At 32.7% G+C, this 18,928-nt stretch overlaps 3 protein-coding genes across 3 annotated transcripts; 2 read left to right on the top strand and 1 right to left on the bottom strand.

Moving 5' to 3' along the window:
• The first annotated feature begins 750 nt into the window (after positions 1-750).
• Positions 751-4,169, top strand: LOC123885358 (26S proteasome regulatory subunit 7-like). The gene is made up of 10 exons (XM_045934634.1): positions 751-926; positions 1,151-1,232; positions 1,756-1,847; positions 1,934-2,011; positions 2,175-2,236; positions 2,351-2,495; positions 2,578-2,796; positions 2,884-3,065; positions 3,294-3,469; positions 3,624-4,169. The coding sequence occupies exons 1-10, from the start codon at positions 843-845 to the stop codon at positions 3,779-3,781; spliced, it is 1,278 nt and encodes a 425-aa protein (XP_045790590.1). The 5' UTR covers positions 751-842; the 3' UTR covers positions 3,782-4,169.
• A 1,054-nt stretch (positions 4,170-5,223) lies between these two features.
• LOC123882978 (26S proteasome regulatory subunit 7) lies at positions 5,224-8,954 on the top strand. The gene is made up of 10 exons (XM_045931650.1): positions 5,224-5,447; positions 6,199-6,280; positions 6,603-6,694; positions 6,781-6,858; positions 7,022-7,083; positions 7,195-7,339; positions 7,421-7,639; positions 7,726-7,907; positions 8,131-8,306; positions 8,506-8,954. Exons 1-10 carry the CDS (start codon positions 5,364-5,366, stop codon positions 8,661-8,663), a joined length of 1,278 nt encoding a protein of 425 aa, XP_045787606.1. The 5' UTR covers positions 5,224-5,363; the 3' UTR covers positions 8,664-8,954.
• A 1,181-nt stretch (positions 8,955-10,135) lies between these two features.
• Positions 10,136-16,523, bottom strand: LOC123882977 (protein STRUBBELIG-RECEPTOR FAMILY 6-like). The gene is made up of 16 exons (XM_045931649.1): positions 16,151-16,523; positions 15,054-15,183; positions 14,890-14,961; positions 14,704-14,772; positions 14,546-14,617; positions 14,377-14,448; positions 13,894-13,965; positions 13,733-13,798; positions 13,573-13,635; positions 13,175-13,482; positions 12,750-13,027; positions 12,224-12,495; positions 11,851-11,980; positions 11,407-11,543; positions 10,773-10,929; positions 10,136-10,498 (listed from the first exon to the last, which is right to left on the bottom strand). The coding sequence occupies exons 1-16, from the start codon at positions 16,239-16,241 to the stop codon at positions 10,349-10,351; spliced, it is 2,139 nt and encodes a 712-aa protein (XP_045787605.1). The 5' UTR covers positions 16,242-16,523; the 3' UTR covers positions 10,136-10,348.
• Positions 16,524-18,928: the final 2,405 nt, after the last annotated feature.

Genomic DNA, 18,928 nt, shown 5'->3' with positions numbered 1-18,928 from the left:
ATATACATAAAAAAAAATATTGAAAGATGATATGCTTAAAAATAAGAACAAAATAGATTATAGATAGGAATAAAACATAACAATCTATACCTAAAAATAGGGGAAAAAATAATTAATAATAATATAATAAAGTTAATTAGTATCAAACTTACTAAATTGTCCTAAATATTCATAATAAATTTTTTAATTAAAATATACACGGGACAGTTAGTTTTCACTTAAATATAAAAAATTGAATAAATAAACTTACAAAAAATAATTAACACAATAATTTCACTTATATTTTAATAATATTATATAACAAATTTTAAAATATTTAATTTAAAATAATTTTTCTACATTAATATAGCGACAAACTCAAATATCGAATAAAATTACCTATAAGTGTAGAATGTTTGAAATATTATTAAAATTAATGAGGCTAAATTAGTAAACTTAGAATAATTAATTTTATTAGATTATTATTATTAGTAGATATCAATCTCAAGAAAATTGAAGCCAATAGGTTTGTTTGAGAAATTTGGGTAGTATGCATAAGGTCCTAGGTTCGATCCTCATTGCTAATATTGTAAAAAAAAAAAAACTCAAGAAAATTCAAAATTGTAAAAAAAAAGGGAAAATATAATTACTTCTATGTTATAAGTTTTTTTTTTTTTTAAAAAAATAATGATATCTCTAAAAAAAGTAAAAAACACAAATATCTTATTTATTTTTATAAAAATCTTTTTGTTATTATGTCTTGTTCAAGTCGCTTATAAATATAAATATATGTGACTAATAGCCTATTCCAAATCTCGACACTTTCTTCTTTTTCACTCAAAGAATCAACCTCTATTCCATCAATGGCGATCGATAATGAAGAGCTCAAGGACGAAAAGAATCCTCGCCGACTCGACGAGGACGACATCGCTCTTCTAAAAACCTATGTAAAAATCTCATCTTTTTAATTTTTTTTTCTTTTTTTGATTGACCCTCAATTCAAATTTTTATTGGTTTTTGGATGTGGGTTTTGTGTAAACTGGGGATTGTAGTAGCTGTGAACACTGTACCTTCTGATTAATTATACGGTTATGTGATGTTAAAGTTGAAATTTTTTCATTATTAGTGCATTTATCAGTCATTTATGAAATATTTGTTCTACTTTATACAGGGTTTGGGACCTTATTCCACAGGCATAAAAAAAGTGGAGAAGGAAATCAAAGATATGGCAAAGAAAGTGAATGACTTATGTGGTATGTGAAAAACGTTTTTGTTTGTTTCTGCTTTTCTTGATTTCTTTGTAGATAGATGGTTCAAATTGTTTAAACCAAAGAGTATTGTGGCCTATTCTATGGGCTAGTTTGGCCTAGCTTTTTTTAGAGCTTATGCAATATAAATTAGGTTTTATGCTATTTTATAAGTTCACACTAGTGAAAATTGTAATTTTATAAGCTATTTTATCATAAACTACCATGACAAACTTATAATAATATATAAAAATTGCATAAGCTGTTTGTATAAGCTCAAAAAAAAGCTGGGCCAAACGACCCCTATGCCCCCTTGTTGTCTATTTTCATTTTGATGCTTACAAGTAGTCCCTTAATTGGGTATATTTCTATCCAAATTTAATTCTAAACTGAAGGAACGACTCAATAGTTGATATTATTTAGGCGTTTTATTTCGTGGCATTCATAGTAGTCTGTCTTAGTTGCTAGAGTTGGATGCTGTTAATACATACACACTTCCTTAGATGTTAACTTTCTGTTGTAATAACAGGTATCAAGGAGTCTGATACTGGTTTAGCTGCACCAAGCCAGTGGGATCTTGTTTCTGATAAGCAAATGATGCAGGAGGAGCAGCCTCTTCAGGTGATTTTCTTTCTCATTTTGTAGAATTTGTTCGAAGCTCTTCTATTATTTTTAGGAATGGCTAACAATGAGTATTTATTGAACAGGTTGCAAGATGCACAAAAATTATAAATCCAAACTCCGAGGATGCCAAATATGTTATCAATGTGAAGCAGATTGCTAAGGTGCTTATACATCACTTCAATATTTTCATTTAAACGTTGTATATTATATTGATATTTGTTCGCAAATGTCAGGCATCACTTGTTTATGTGCTGTTTAATATGCCAAGATTTTCATTTATTTTTTACGCTCGGTCTAATACTCCTTTTGCTTTGATGATAATAGTTTGTTGTTGGGCTCGGAGACAAGGTTTCCCCCACTGACATAGAGGAAGGAATGCGTGTTGGGTATGTATCCAAAAATAACCCTTTATGATAAAATATCACCCATTGAAAGAAGAGTAAAAGCATTATTACCTTGTTTCCGTGTTTTGTTTAACCTTTATTTAATCATCATTGCAGTGTTGATAGAACCAAATATCAGATTCAGATTCCTTTGCCTCCAAAAATTGATCCAAGTGTTACAATGATGACAGTTGAAGAGAAACCAGACGTGACATATAATGATGTTGGTGGTTGTAAGGAACAGATTGAGAAGATGCGTGAAGTAAGTTTTTGAGATTTTCCATATTTCATATACCAAAGGAAATAAGTTAGGTGGCACTAATTTTTTTTTATTTCTCTGCAAGGTTGTTGAACTTCCCATGCTTCATCCAGAGAAATTTGTCAAGCTTGGAATTGATCCACCAAAGGGTGTGCTTTGTTATGGTCCACCAGGAACTGGCAAAACACTTCTAGCCAGGGCTGTTGCTAATAGAACTGATGCCTGTTTTATTAGGGTCATTGGAAGTGAACTAGTTCAGAAATATGTTGGTGAGGGAGCTCGGATGGTTCGTGAGCTATTTCAGGTAAATATTCAAGTCTTGTTTTTTAGCTTTGCTTTGATCATTGTTCCCTGATTGGTACCATTTGACTGAATTTGTTACCTCCTGTAGATGGCTCGTTCAAAGAAGGCATGCATTGTGTTTTTTGATGAAGTTGATGCAATTGGAGGTGCACGATTTGATGATGGTGTTGGTGGTGATAACGAGGTTCAGAGAACAATGCTTGAAATTGTGAATCAGCTTGATGGGTTTGATGCTCGAGGAAACATCAAAGTTTTGATGGCAACAAACAGGTTGGTTGATTTTACTACTATTTGGTTTTTCTTTGTTCTCTATTTAACTGTAGATGTTATCATGAAAGTGTCTCAACTATCGAAATTCACAGTCATATTTCCTATAATTGATATCATAATGTCTGCCCATCCTCTTGCAATAAATACCGATAAAATCAAGGTTGCGTTGCTAGTTTCCATAATTATGCTAGCCTTATTGCTAACGGCTTTTTGTCCACAATTTCTCAGGCCCGACACTCTGGACCCAGCACTATTACGACCTGGACGATTGGATCGTAAAGTTGAATTTGGCCTTCCTGATTTAGAGAGTAGGACACAGATATTCAAGATTCACACAAGAACCATGAACTGTGAAAGGGATATCCGTTTTGAACTTCTAGCCCGGCTTTGCCCAAACTCTACTGGTAAGAACATCTTAACAACTGGGCTATTTTTAATTTATCTTATACCTTCTGACCATTGATCTTTTAAATACTTCAATATCCTGGCCTAAATCCTTTCTAAGCAAAACCTGTTGTGGTTTTCTTTTCTGACCAAGATACTTTTTATTCTCCCCAGGAGCTGATATAAGGAGTGTATGCACAGAAGCTGGTATGTTTGCTATCCGCGCCCGAAGGAAGACTGTAACAGAGAAAGACTTCCTTGATGCAGTGAATAAAGTTATCAAAGGGTACCAGAAGTTCAGTGCCACTCCCAAATATATGGTCTACAATTGAGTTATTTTTTCATCTACACTTTCCCAAAGACCATAACATGCATGAACTATATTTATTTTCTTCAGAGAAAATTATTTAAGGGCATATGGTTCTTTGGTTAGCAGTTTATGAAACTAGTCTGGTTGAATGCATATTTCATTTGTTGACTCTTAAAGGTCTCCTTCTGTAGCAAATGATTTGTAATGTTACATCCAAAATTGTTTTGAGACTGTTTGCTATATTTAATTTTACTCAGAGGGCTGATTGTCCGGGTCCCCCAAAAGTCGCCTTTTACCCCAAGAAGACTGATCACTATGACTAACCGAATGTATTTTTGTTTTTTTTTTGAATTTGTTTTATGTTATAATATTCATTGCTGAATGTAATAAAATTATTCCTATTGAACTAACAATGTTCCAATGTAATGTAAATCATTTATTAATTCTTTCAAACGTAATTCTCGTCTGTTTTTTTCGTGTAAAATGGTTGTCCGCTACATAAGTAGCTGATGGCAAAAATTGTAAATTTCTCCTAGGGTTTGTGGGGCGCGTGAAATCTTAAATCATCCAAACTTTAGAAATTTTTATTCATCCACTACTTATGTAATGGATTGTGTCAGCTACTTAAGGGGTATTTTGATAAGTTAGAAGGGCGCCTGAGAAAACACATAGGGTGCCAAAAGAAAATCTCACCATTTCTACCCACATGACTAAAATAGCAATTTTGGAATATGATTTGGATTTAAATCCTCTAAAATGAATAAAACATAGGGTAAATAAATTTTTACCCATATAAAGTAGGCGAGTTTTGTTTTAACCCTCATAATTTTTATTTTTTTGCGATCCCTCTGCAATATGAAGATTCCATCACTTAGGACCCTCATATGGCAAGTTAGACACTGACTGTGAAAAATGATGACATGACACGCTTACTTGGCTTTTAATTATTTAAATAGATGGTGGAGTAAATTTTTTTTTTTGATAATCGTGGAGTAATTTATTTGATGTTATCATATTTGGTAGATTATTAGTAGATGTTAAAATATTATATTTCATCAACGAAAAAAATGTTGTCTTATAATTACTTTTAATATATAGTTAGTAGCTTAATAGAGTAGTAGATTTTCCTATTTTTATGCTTTTTTTTTGTGGGGAATTTTTTTTTAACATATCTATAATATATTTTATTCATATTTTTAAGTATATTATCTTTTTATTGTATTTATCTTATATTTTTCCAATATTTTTTATATTTTTTTAGTAGAATTATAATGAAGGATGCAAAATTTGGAATCATCTATAATCTATAATCTATAATAAGATATCTTTTGCCTTGACAAAAAAAAGATATCTTTTGCTATTTGTATCTCTTAAAAAAACAAAAATCTTTGTTATTTATATATTTTTTTTTGAAGGAGTTATTTATATATTTTTATAGAAATCTTTTTTTTTTCTTTTGTTATCTTTTTTTTTTTTGGGTTACCATCTTTTGTTATTTATTTCTTGTTCAAAAAATAAACTCGCTTATAAATATCAAAGACCAGACACACAATTCCAAATCGAAGCTTTCTTTTTCTTTTTCACTCAAAAATCAACCTCCATCAATGGCGATCGATAATGAAGAATTGAAGGACGAAAAGAATCCTCGCCCACTCGACGAGGATGACATCGCTCTTCTTAAAACCTATGTAAAATTCTCTCTAAAACCTTAATTTTGTCAAATTCTGTTTTTTTAGGTTTACCAATTTGAAGACTTACTTTTTTTTGGTTCTATTTCGTTGGAATATGGTCTAATTTGTTATCAATTTATTTTTAAGTACGTGGGTATTGGGTTTTTGATCAATTTGTGTTTTTTTTTTGGGATATTTTATGATTTTGGATCTAGGGTTACTTAAAGGTCAATTTTTAAATTTTTTTTTTAGTTTTATAACTCTATAGAGGTGAAGGTGTATGCGGAAGAAAGATTTTGTTTTGATTTGTTGGGTGTGGGTTTATGTAAATTGGGGATTGCATTAGCCATGAACACTATACTTGGAAACTACGTATTACGTGGTTATATGATGTAAAGTTCAAAACTTTTTATATGGCGATTAAGTGTGGCCAATGAAATGAATAGGTTTAATTGAGAGTTACTGAGTGCTACTCGTGTGCGTAGCTTAGCTATGTATTTAGTGGAGTCTATTTGCTCTGTCATATAGAAAGCTATGGTGATGTTTTGCTCATGTTGATTCCAAAAAATTGGGTAAAGGGGGAATATTTATTTACTAAAGTGGTATTGATGGCTGTATGACAACTGTTCCCGATGGGATTTGAACTGTGTACTTTACCTGCCGGCCTTCTTAGTTGTTGTACTGAAAATGCTTCTCTCTAATCAGTAGTTTTCTCATTATTAGTGCATTTATCAGTCATTGTATGAAATATTTGCTCTACTTTCTGCAGGGTTTGGGACCTTATTCCACAGGCATAAAAAAAGTGGAGAAGGAAATCAAAGATATGGCAAAGAAAGTGAATGACTTATGTGGTATGTGAAAAAGGTTTAGTTTGTTTCTGCTTTTCTTGATTGCTTTGTACATGGTTGAAATTGTTTAAACCAAACAAAAATACATCTTATATTTTTTTTCCCTTGGTATTGTGGCCTATTCTATGCCCCTTTGTTGTCTATTTTCATTTTCATGCTTACAAGTAGTCCCTTAATTGGGTATATATCTATCTCCAAATTTAATTCTAGGCGTTTTATTTTCGTGGCATTCATATTTCATAGTGGTTTGTCTTAGTTGCTAGAGTTGGATGCTGTTAACACATGCACACTTCCTTAGATGTTTAACTTCCTGTTGTAATAATAGGTATCAAGGAGTCTGATACTGGTTTAGCTGCACCAAGTCAGTGGGATCTTGTTTCTGATAAGCAGATGATGCAGGAGGAGCAGCCTCTTCAGGTGATTTTCTTTCTCATTTTTTAGAATTTGTTCGAAGCGCTTCTATTATTTGTAGGAATGGCTAACAATGAGTATTTATTGAACAGGTTGCAAGATGCACAAAAATTATAAATCCAAACTCCGAGGATGCCAAATATGTTATCAATGTGAAGCAAATTGCTAAGGTGCTTATACATCACTTCAATATTTTCATTTAACCATTGTATATTATATTGATATTTGTTTGCAAATGTCAGGCATCACTTGTTTATGTGCTGTTTAATATGCCAAGATTTTCACGCATTTTTTACGCTCGGTCTAATATTCCGTTTGCTTTGATGATAACAGTTTGTTGTTGGGCTCGGAGACAAGGTTTCCCCCACAGACATAGAGGAAGGAATGCGTGTTGGGTATGTATCCAAAAATAACCATTTATGATAAAATATCACCCATTGAAAGAAGAGTAACAACATCATTACCTTGATTGTGTTTGTTTAACCTTTATTTGATTATCATTGCAGTGTTGATAGAAACAAATATCAGATTCAGATTCCTTTGCCTCCAAAAATTGATCCAAGTGTTACAATGATGACAGTTGAAGAGAAACCAGATGTGACATATAATGATGTTGGTGGTTGTAAGGAACAGATTGAAAAGATGCGTGAAGTAAGTTTTTGAAAATTTCCACATTTCATATACCAAAGGAAATAAGTTACGTGGCACTAATTTTTTTTATTTCTCTGCAAGGTTGTTGAACTTCCCATGCTTCATCCAGAGAAATTTGTCAAGCTTGGAATTGATCCTCCAAAGGGCGTGCTTTGTTATGGTCCACCAGGAACTGGCAAAACACTTCTAGCCAGGGCTGTTGCTAATAGAACTGATGCCTGTTTTATTAGGGTCATTGGAAGTGAACTAGTTCAGAAATATGTTGGTGAGGGAGCTCGGATGGTTCGTGAACTATTTCAGGTAAATATTTAAGTCTTGTTTTCAAGCTTTGCTTTGATCATTGTTCCCTGATTGGTACCATTGACAGAATTTGTTACCTCCTGTAGATGGCTCGTTCAAAGAAGGCATGCATTGTGTTTTTTGATGAAGTGGATGCAATTGGAGGTGCACGATTTGATGATGGTGTTGGTGGTGATAATGAGGTTCAGCGAACTATGCTTGAAATTGTGAATCAGCTTGATGGGTTTGATGCTCGAGGAAACATCAAAGTTTTGATGGCAACAAACAGGTTGGTTGATTTTACTACTATTTGGTTTTTCCTTTGTTCTCTATTTAACTGTATATGGCTACAAAGTGTCTCACTATCTGTATTCACTGTCGTATTTCGTATAATTGATGTCATAATGTCTGCCAACCCTCTTGTAATAAATAGAGATAAAATCAAGGTTGCATTGCTAGTTTCCATAATTATGCTAGCTTTATTGCTAATGGCTTTTGTCCAAAATTTCTAGGCCCGACACTCTGGACCCAGCACTATTACGACCTGGACGATTGGATCGTAAAGTTGAATTTGGCCTTCCTGATTTAGAGAGTAGGACACAGATATTCAAGATTCACACAAGAACCATGAACTGTGAAAGGGATATTCGTTTTGAACTTCTAGCTCGGCTTTGCCCAAACTCTACCGGTAAGAACAAGTTAACAACTGGGCAATTTTTAATTTAGCTTTTACCTTCTGACCATTGATCTTTTAAATACTTTGATATTCTGGCTTAAATCCTTTCTAAGCAAAACTTGTTCTGGTTTTGAGGTATTTTTGCTACTTGCTTTCTGTCATGAAATGTTTAGTTTTCTTTTCTGACCAAGATATTTTTTGTTCTCTCCAGGAGCTGATATAAGGAGTGTATGCACAGAAGCTGGTATGTATGCTATCCGCGCCCGAAGGAAGACTGTAACAGAGAAAGACTTCCTTGATGCAGTGAATAAAGTCATCAAAGGGTACCAGAAGTTCAGTGCCACTCCCAAATATATGGTCTACAATTGAGTTATTTTTTCATCTACTTTCCCAGAGACCATAACATGCATGAACAATATTTATTTTCTTAAGAGAAAATTATTTAAGGGCATATGGTTCTTTGGTGAGCAGTTTATGAAACTAGTCTGGTTGAATGCATATTTCATTTGCAGACTCTTAAAGGTCTCCTTCTGTATCAAATGATTTGTAATGTTACATCCAAAATTGTTCGAGACTTTTTGCTATATTGAACCTTTTGACCTTGCACTGTTTGGAAATGTAGCTAAGCATTTGTTTGAAACTTAATTCATTTTTCACATTTTGCACCTTGTGGTTATATCGAAGCTGCAATCTAGGATACATCCAAAATATATTGACCGGTGAAACAAAAAGAACATTAGTTGATTTTGAGAAGTATCTAGAATATTTGATTTAATATTCCATCCATTAAGGAACGGTGTTGAGAGATATAATTCACAAGAGTTGAAAAAGAGTGTAATAAATAGTTAAGAATATAATACAATCATGTGCAATTTTGGTAAATATTGTCGTGTAATATAGCACTACATTCTAATATACATGATAACTCAATTTTCTCGTAAGCAATTGATAATTTGATATGCTAATATGCTTTAATTAGTTTATTATCTTAAACGAATCTTCCATTTTGAAGCATCATGTAACAAAAAAACTTTGTAGGGGTTTGGGTAGTATGCTATAAGTCTTGGGTTTGATTCCCAACTCATTGTAAACAAAAAAAAGCTTTGTTAAGATTTGTAGCCAACAGCCATGAACAACCCAAAAGCAACCGTCAAAACAAAGCTTCAATTATGAGTAGCTTTTGAACAAAGCTCTTGAGTATTTCCACCTTCCTTTTCAAACCTTCGCTTGAAGTAATTAAGGTTAATAATTTTGTTACTCAAAAAGCTAAGTTGATGCAACATTGCCTAGTTGTAGTACTAGTACTAAGGTGCAGTCTAGTTTATGATAATTGGTAGCCACCTCCCTTAGGTTAGATTGTATCGAGCTTAATAGTGGCGGGCGTCTAAAGGTCAGTTGAACGCTGGTTGTGAAGGGTTGTTGCGACATTATAACGAGGAAATAATTAGTGGATTTTCTAAAATTTTGGGTCTCTAGGGATGTTTCAGAGGGTTTGAGGCTGGCCTAGTCTTGTGAGTTTCGAGCTATTGAACTTCACGTTGACTCTCACGTAGTTGTCAAAAACCTAAAAAACTTCTCCGGGGTTTGTCAGAATTTGGCGCAAAGGATTGGATGATTGCTTCAAATGGGTTGGAAGGATAAGTGTCATTCATATCGTGAAGTCAATTCTTGTGCAAATGGCTAATATCGAATGTTACAATGATTCGTTAATTTATTATGAGCAAGTCCGTTCGTGTTTTTTAGCCGATTGCACTGGAGTTGCTACTACACATTCAATTAGTTTATATATTTCCTTTCTCTGAACTTTGACCCTCCCTCTATCCATTAAAAAAAGCTTCAAGTTTACAAACAATTAAATTATTGAGATTTATATATAACAAATAAAATAAATAGCTGAGTAAAATACATGAATAGTTTGTCTAGCCTCAATGATCAATGGTACAAATCAATCTCACTCGAAGAAACTGTCGAAGGGTTAAAAAGAAACGATGAAAATGAGACGCATATTATATTCCTTTGAAGCCATTCTATCAACACAAGGATTTTGTTTCCATTTACATGTCTAGGGTGTCTTGGTCATCACCTCCTCGGTTGGATCCTCCTTGATCAGTTCCAAATGTACGTTTGCTCATGTTGGTTCGTTGCACTAACCGAACTAGTGCTTGAACCACTTCTGACATAGGTGGTCGGAATTCAGGTTCCGGCTGCCACAAAAAAGTTATAAATTAGAACCATATAATAATGCATTAGCATTAATCGTTCAAACGGATCTAGATAACTTGTATTCACGCAACCCAGTCGTTTGACTAAGAAAGTTTATATTTTGACTTCACAATAGGTATAAAAAACATAAAGTCAAAATGTAAACCATATAATAAATTCAAGATTAGACGGTCTGGATCTCCAACTGTGTGAATCCAAGTTCACAGACTATCGTTTCTGCTATTAAAAAAACATAACAGAAATTTGAGACATTACCTGAACACAAAGAGCAATGACATCAGCGAATCGAGAAAGGGACTTGACAGGGTATAGTCCTTCTAGTGCAGGATCAACCATTTTAGCCAATGCATCAATATCATGGAGTTGAGGTGTCGCCCATCGAACCAACGACTGCTCAAATCTTGATCTTGAACTGTAGAGGGAATGTTTCAATAATCAGAAAATGAAAAGTTAGAATATTATACCAGTGCATAATTTCAAACACAGTAATAACAATAAGTTTCCACATACATTCAAAAACAATTAGAAGACATAAACACTGCCTCATAGATAGCAAGAGTGAACCATCACAAAGAAGAAGAATAAAAAATAGTAAAATTGCGAATAGAGTAGACATACTCTAGTTTTCTCTTTAGTAGATATACCTCCCCATCAATATTTTGTTATTCTATGTACCATTATCTATCGTCTAAAACCTTTGTACTCAATATTGTTCAGCCCAACTAAAAGGTACATGACACTGTATCTGTATCTACTTGCCATAAATAATTGAATTGTTGTAATTTGTAAATTGAACTGTATAATATGTCCACGTAATCATGTATTGTTTTAGGAAGCATGCAAGTGTAAAAGCTGTAACTTTAAGGCCTAAAGTATTCAAATATTTCACCTATCAAATGGTTTGCGTCCACTTAGAAGCTCCAACATGACAACTCCAAAGCTATAGACATCACTCTTAAGAGTATACTGACCAGACATCCCGACTTCTGGAGCCTCGTATCCAGATCCAGCATTATTGTTCAATACCTGAACATGAGACACAAGTTAGAATTTTAGTATTTGAATTAAATGCGACTAGGCAAAAGGAGAAATTGCAAGCAGCAAGAGCACTGTCAAACAAAATCCATACATATATCAAACAAAATGCAAACATCACCGTGACTTGTCAGCTCATTATTCAACTTGACATATCAGCAAAAATAAGCCCCAAATTCCGTGGTGGGAAAAATTTCAAAAACTGCAGGACTATATTTTCCAATTTAGAAATGGACTAAAATCGTGAATCGGCTAAAATACAGGGACCAAAACCGCATTTAAGTCACTTATAAAATACCTGGTTTGCATTTGGAATATAGCTGGCCAATCCACTGTCTAGATGAGGATTAAGATCAGTATCAAGCAATATGTTGGCTGCCTTTATATTCTTATGAACAATTGATGGCGAACAAACTTCATGTAGGTACCTAAGAGATAAGTTAATAGAGTTAGGCTATTAATTATTAGGGCGAAATAATTTAAATTGATGCATGATGCACGACACTGTGTTTTCTTGTGTTAAAATATCTGTTTGAACTTCTATTGTCTTTAAAAATCCGTAGTTTCTTCCATAAAGTGGCAATTTCATATTAAGTGTAACTTGGTTAAACCTAAAACCTGTTTAAAAATGCATTATCAAGATCATGTATCAACAATAGCAAACAACTTACTCTAAAGCGCGTGCAATTCCCAAAGCAATCTTGACACGTGAATTCCATATCAACGGTTTAATGAACTCATCAGGGAGGTGAAGGAATTCATGCAGTGATCCATTTTTGTGAAACTCATAGACTAAGAGGTGTTGTCCATGCTCTGAACAATAACCTACAAGCTCCGTCACATTCGGATGATGCAAATGGGAAAGATTAGAAACTATCTCCATAAAATCTTCAGACAAATTATTAGGAAGGACAGATGAATCTATCTTCTTCACAGCAAGAACCTGCAATGTTTTCAGCAATAGAAAGAAAAAAAAATCAAAACCATTTATATGCAGATACATATGTTCAAGACATTGGTTCACTACAGAAAATTCTTGTATGAGTTGTAATCTGCTTCTCCATTAAACACTTAAGCTAATAAGGACTATTTTCACAAGAATCATAAATTTATGTTAACCAAGAAGTTCTCATAAGCTAAAAGTTAATCCAAACTGGTTCATAGAAGCAGATTTTCAGCAAGATAGATAAGGAATACCTTTCCATCATCAAATTGAGCACGGTATACACGTCCAAAAGACCCCTCGCCGAGAAGTTGATCAACACTGAAGCTTCCCGTAGCAATCTGTAGGTCAGCAATAGAATATGATTTCAGATTTGCAGGAGGTGCTACGGTCTTCTTGACAACAGCGGGCTTCTTTGGAGACTCGTCTTCATCAAACGATTTATGAGGAGGGGGTTTAAGATTTATTGAGGCCGCAGAAGTATCAAATGTCTTCAAGTCAATTACAGAAGAAGTTTGCGTTGAATTCATTTCTACATTATGACAGATACTAATATGTCAATTTGACTAATAACATTGTTAAATTCTATGAAATCAGATATAAAAGTGACGTAAAACAAGAGAAACATTCTCATCAAAGATAAAAAAAAGGATTTATCAAGAGTATACAAGATTCTGACCATGCACTTCATTTGAAGTATGAGGAGCCAAGGGTCGATTGTCTAGCTTTTCCACATCTCCAGACGACTTCTTGGATCTTTTCTTCACCAGAAAGAATGCTACTATTGCGCCAACAACTAAGATCGAGATCACTATTCCAGCAATGGCACCACCTCCTATACCGGATTTTTTGCTTCCGTCACTTGAACCAGAACCTGACGAGGTTTTAGGTTCACCAGACTTGTGATTACCATTGTTTTTGTTTATTGGAGGTGTACCAGGAGGAGGTGGGGGTGCAGGTCCAGAGCTCCACGAATTACCATTCTTTCTGTCATTAAATTTGACCATTTTAAAGTTTATACAATGTATGATGAAAAAACACATTCTTAAAGAAATCACTCATAATGGCAATGCTTACCGTAGGTTTATGTTTTTCAACTGTTCTGGTATCCAGCCGGTAAAATGATTGTTTTCGATATTCCTGAGAAACATTTAATAAATTAAATACAACTAATTCTATGGAAATACAGGGAAAGATATCTCAAAGCTGTTATATGAAACAACAAAAAAAGACGCACAAATTTTGAAGAGGAAGATCAGCAAGGATATTGATGGTTCCTGTAAATTGGTTGTTTTGTAGATTCCTACACACACACACACATAAACGAGTCAACTTAGAATGTAATCAATACCACATAACTATTGACAAAAAAAAAAAAAAACGAGATTGGACATTTACATGGTGTTTATGCTTGATAGTGCGTTCATAGTCTGAGGGAGCTCTCCAGTAAAAGAATTGGAAGAAACGTCCCTGAAACAAGTAATAGATATTTGTCAAACAAACATACATAGCCTCCATCATTACTCGTTAAAAACACATATTCTAGCATATTCAAACAAACATACATTGCCCTGTGACCCTGACTCGTCATCAAACCAAATTCTAGCATATTCTATAATAAAAACCAAACAAACATAGCCTCCATCATTACTCGTTAAAAACGCATATTGTTTAGACTCTCAAGGATAGTTTATGAAAACACTACATATATGAAAACAGTTTGACTTTAATTTATTTTGTTATAGAAAGAGAAGAAGCACTTAAATTATGATAAGCACTCATGAAATAAGCACTTAGTTAAGTTGTTCATCCAAACAAGGCAAAACTTGATAGACATCTACACGACTTTTACATGGTTGAAGTGTCAGGAAGAAATCTCACAATGTAGTAAGGGAAGTAAGCTTTTGAAAGCTCATAGACAGTCCTTGGTTGAGTTGATTGTGACCAAGATTCCTACATTATCAAAAATAATTTTAAAAATGAATCCAAATAATTGTGAAAAGGTTTATACAATGAGAAGTAGAAGAAGTCAAAGAAGATAATTACACACAGGCTTATAAGAGAAGGAATATCAGAAAAAACATAAGGTATCCCTCCATTGAAATTATTATTAGCAAGATTTCTGCAATAAAGTAACAAAATTATTAGGAATTACATTATCAGAACAAAAATAACATGAAAGTAACAATATATGCTATAGAAACATACAAGTGCTGCAATGTTTGTTGAGGAAACGAGTACGGTATAGTGCCACCAAGATTGTTGTTACTCAAATCTCTGCAAAAGTTGCAAAGCATCGGTTACAATATTAAAACATACTCCCTCTGTCCCTAATTATAGGCCCCCTTTAGAAAAGAAAAGAAAAAATCCTTAAATATAAGCTCCCTAACTTACAGGTTGGTCAGAGCTGTCAGGGATTGTAGATTGTAACTCAAAGTTCCGGATATTCCACGACCAGGTAACTTACTGATGAGAAGTAAGAAAAACAAAAATCATCAAAATCAGAAACAAAACAAAATAACAATCAAGTCTTATAAAGTGACAGAGTGTGACTTTACATTTCGGTGATTCGGTTGCCTGAGCAAGTGATGCCTGTCCAAGATTGTCCACAAGGATCATTGCCATTGGCCGGCCAATTTAGCTGGGACGGTGAGTTCATGCTTTGAAACAAAGACATTAAAGTAGAGACTGCATTGAACATTCACCAAAACATAGTAAGCAAACCACAAACATATATAGTGGAAATATGTACCCTAATACATCAGTACCTGTCCGTTTTACATAATTTCAAGATATATAAATTCCTCTCAAATTGATTGAAATTTGAAACCACTATGATAACATTCACAAACATATTACTTCTAACCGTAAGGGAACAAATTGATCATTGAAATCAACCTATATAAGTCAACATTTCTAGAATCTCCCTCATCTAACTTTCGTTTATAAGCACCTATAAACTTATAAAGGCTTTTTCTCAAGTAAAAAAAAAAAAACAAATAATTATTGCATTTGAGAAGCTCTTATAAGCTAGAAACTAATCCAATCTGGACCAAACATAAGGTTGTTACATTTCATCATAATACAGGAAGGATGAATTAGAACATAAGATAGAAAACATAAAAATATCGAATACAAGTCAACTTCACTCTGACAAGAAAATCTAGCAAGATGGAATAATTAGATTAAATTGTTTCTACATTAAAGATACATACACATACATTCAAAATCCACAGAAATTAAGTAAGAATTGCAATAATCACAAATAGCTCAAACCCATCATAAACAAAAAAAAAAAAATCATTTGTTAAAATCATTAGTTAATAAAGCATAAGGAACCTAATCAATCAGAATAAACAGTTATAATGAGGTTAATAAAATTCGCCACTAAACAGATCAATTAGAAAACTTCACATTAATCCAACAAGACAAAAACCAATAAAAACAAAAACCAAAAAGTAAACTTTGTCCAAATCAAACTAATCTCATAAGAAATTAACAGAACAATCCACAGAAGCTGATAATTAAAAATCAAAAGAAACAAAATGAAATAAAAAGAACAAGACAAAGCAATAAAGAACTAGTCTTAACTAACTCTAGCACACAATGCAACAAAAAGAGACACAAAGATGTGAAATGAAAGAGAAACACTTACCATCATTTGGATCTGTGTCACCATTGATGACAAGAGTACAAGTGCTGCTGATGAACATCAACATCAGCATCAGCCATGGATCCACCGACATGTTTTCTCACTGAATCAATCTTTGAACCAAAAAAATCTTCCTACCCAGAAAGTAAAATAAATATTCAATGCACCCCTTTTTGTCAAAATTTGATTTTGATTAATATTTAATAAATGGGTTTCATTCCGTTGTTGTTTATATATGTTGGTTCCATAACTGAGTAAGAGTAAAGCTGGCAAGCACGATTTAGGTAGTAGATTCCAAGGACACGTATGTTGTTTATTTTCTAACCTTATCTCACTGTCTAAATTCTATATAAATTAACGTTGTTGTTATTGTTCTTTCCAAGTTTATTTTTGCTATTTTTTTAAGTAAAACTAAACAGTGCAGAGGTTTTACCAAAATTGCCAAATATTACCAATTATGGTTCAATACTCTATAGCAAATATAAGGAATTATTCATTCAAAAATTAATGTAATAAAGATCAAATAAATAACAATTATGAATTGGTCCAGGTCTTTTGGCTCATGCATATGAAGAAAATGCAGTTGGTAAGAGAAAACCTACCTTGTTTGCCCCACAGGTTTCCCGACGAAGATTAGTCATTGCTAACGACGATAGAAACTTTGTAACAATATCATCATCATAAAAAAAAAAATCAAATACATTAAGTATCCTTAAATATAAATTTTTAGTTGTCTTTTTTGTAGATTCTTTGTAGATCATAGTAAAGGTAAAGATATTTTCTGTATAAAAGAAGACATTTATAGTAAAGAACATACAATTACGGTATCCTAGTAAGTTTTACCATTTATTTATATATTCAAAAAAATATTTCAATAACGTTCTTATAAGCTTAGTTTGTTTTTTTTTTAAACAATTTATAAGTTTAGTTTAGTTGGTAGAGAAATCGCATTATATGTTCAGAAGTTCAGATTTGAACCCGGGACACTCCACTTATTTACATTTAAGGTAGATTTTCTAGTCACTAAGCTACTTAAAAAAAATCAATAACTATACTAACAATGTAAATAAATAAGAAGTTGATAGATATATTGCATGTAGGGAGTATGATATTTACATAGTGTGAACACATTAATTCCTTTGTCATAACAAGTCGCATATTAGTTTATACCCGGTATAAAAAATATCAGAAACTAATTTAAGTTTTTTTTGTTAGAGACTAAATTGACCCGTCAAAAATTTATGAAGCTCGATTAATTTGAATTTTATTTTTATCATGGACTGAATAGTTCCGTCTAAAATTTGTGAAAGACAAAAATAGTCTTAAGGAAAAAGATTCTAGTATAGTTCATATTTACTTATAAGTTATAACACCCCGATTCTTAAGGAAAAGAATCGGTTTAGTTTAGTTTGGATGACTTTTTAAAAACAAACCGAACAACATGCATTTTTATCTCGCGGTTAGGATGACTTTTATTCTCAAAACCGAACCAAACCGCACCGCGAGCACCCCAACATTAAATAGTGGTTAAGGGTTCAAGATTAGTCATTAGTCACTATTAAACAACATTGCAAAATTGCAAAATATGATCATCAACGACATTTAAGAACATACCATTAACACGAGAGCATATCCTCTCCAATTAAGGGGGGTATATTGGATTGGAATTTCATGGGATTTTAAAAGACTTTTTTATGACAAAAAAATCTTGAGGTATTCTATCAAGACTTTTACAAAAGTTCAATAAATCTTGTGGTATTTAATTAAGATAAACATGATTTTTTTTTCAGGACAACAAAATCCGTTGGTATTCAATTGAGATTTGTTACTACTTTTAAAATGTATATTGGTATTCAAAAGTCTACCGATTTTGATGAATTCGTCTTTGGAATGGATTATGAGAGACTTTTTAGTTGAAAATACACTTGATAGACTTTTTCAACAATCTCACCAAAAACCTTCAGACTTTTTTGAACTCTCCAAGACTTTTTACTTTCATCATCATTGTACCAGTCTTCTTCTTCTTCATTACCTATCAAATATATTTTTTTTGCAAAAAAATATTTTAACAAATTCTACATCTTTTTCACAAACTTTTGATTCATTACAACTTTTTACAGCAAACGAATTTTTTTCGTCACATTCATCTGCTTCTGTTTCCCATCAATGGTGGTGGTGGTGGTGACATTTTTATTAGCGATTAGAAACAGGGACGGATCCAGGAATCTATGAAACGGGGGCCGAAATAATTAAATAATAAAAATTAAATAAATCATAATAATTATAATAGTACTTAAATATGGTTAATAAAAAATAAAAAATGCATTACGTTGTTTATCTAAATTGTACACGACATTGTTCTATATCATAAAATTCATCAACAACTGAACCGTATTAATTAGTTTGAAATTCATTTTCTATCTTATTTCTCGACCTATTTTTCACAATCTTCATATAGCAAGAAAATAATCTTTCACTTATAGCAAACAATCAGAATTAACTTAATTGAATTTGGACTGTTTTTTTTTTTTTTTTTTTGTGAAGAATTGAATTTGGACTTTAATAGTGTATAATATATATTATCAAAATATTTTAAAGTAAATTGTTACAATTACTATATTGTGGGTGCATGTTTTGCACCAAACGGTCGTTACTAATCTTTTAACACATTTATCAAATATCAATTTATGTAGTATGTATCAAGAACAAGTATATTATGAAGAAAAAAAATATGACTGACAAGAGGGGGGGGCTCAACCCCTACTTGTCCCCCCTTATGTC

The sequence above is a fragment of the Trifolium pratense genome, linkage group LG5, assembly GCF_020283565.1.
Source record: "Trifolium pratense cultivar HEN17-A07 linkage group LG5, ARS_RC_1.1, whole genome shotgun sequence".
In the NCBI taxonomy this organism is placed as follows: Eukaryota; Viridiplantae; Streptophyta; class Magnoliopsida; order Fabales; family Fabaceae; genus Trifolium; species Trifolium pratense.
The sequence above is the reverse complement of the archived record's forward strand: the minus strand, read 5'-3'. Positions and strand labels throughout refer to the sequence as shown.

Excerpts from the sequence above, each read along its gene's own strand:
- LOC123885358 (XM_045934634.1), top strand. The coding sequence starts at position 843 with ATGGCGATCGATAATGAAGAGCTCAAGGACGAAAAGAATCCTCGCCGA. Across the intron at positions 1,233-1,755 it reads GAAAGTGAATGACTTATGTG|GTATCAAGGAGTCTGATACT; the intron begins GTATGTGAAAAA and ends TTGTAATAACAG. Across the intron at positions 2,496-2,577 it reads AGATTGAGAAGATGCGTGAA|GTTGTTGAACTTCCCATGCT; the intron begins GTAAGTTTTTGA and ends TTTCTCTGCAAG.
- LOC123882978 (XM_045931650.1), top strand. The coding sequence starts at position 5,364 with ATGGCGATCGATAATGAAGAATTGAAGGACGAAAAGAATCCTCGCCCA. Across the intron at positions 6,281-6,602 it reads GAAAGTGAATGACTTATGTG|GTATCAAGGAGTCTGATACT; the intron begins GTATGTGAAAAA and ends TTGTAATAATAG. Across the intron at positions 7,084-7,194 it reads GAGGAAGGAATGCGTGTTGG|TGTTGATAGAAACAAATATC; the intron begins GTATGTATCCAA and ends TTATCATTGCAG.
- LOC123882977 (XM_045931649.1), bottom strand. The coding sequence starts at position 16,241 with ATGTCGGTGGATCCATGGCTGATGCTGATGTTGATGTTCATCAGCAGC. Across the intron at positions 15,184-16,150 it reads TGACACAGATCCAAATGATG|TCTCTACTTTAATGTCTTTG; the intron begins GTAAGTGTTTCT and ends TGTTCAATGCAG. Across the intron at positions 13,028-13,174 it reads TACTTCAAATGAAGTGCATG|AAATGAATTCAACGCAAACT; the intron begins GTCAGAATCTTG and ends GTCATAATGTAG.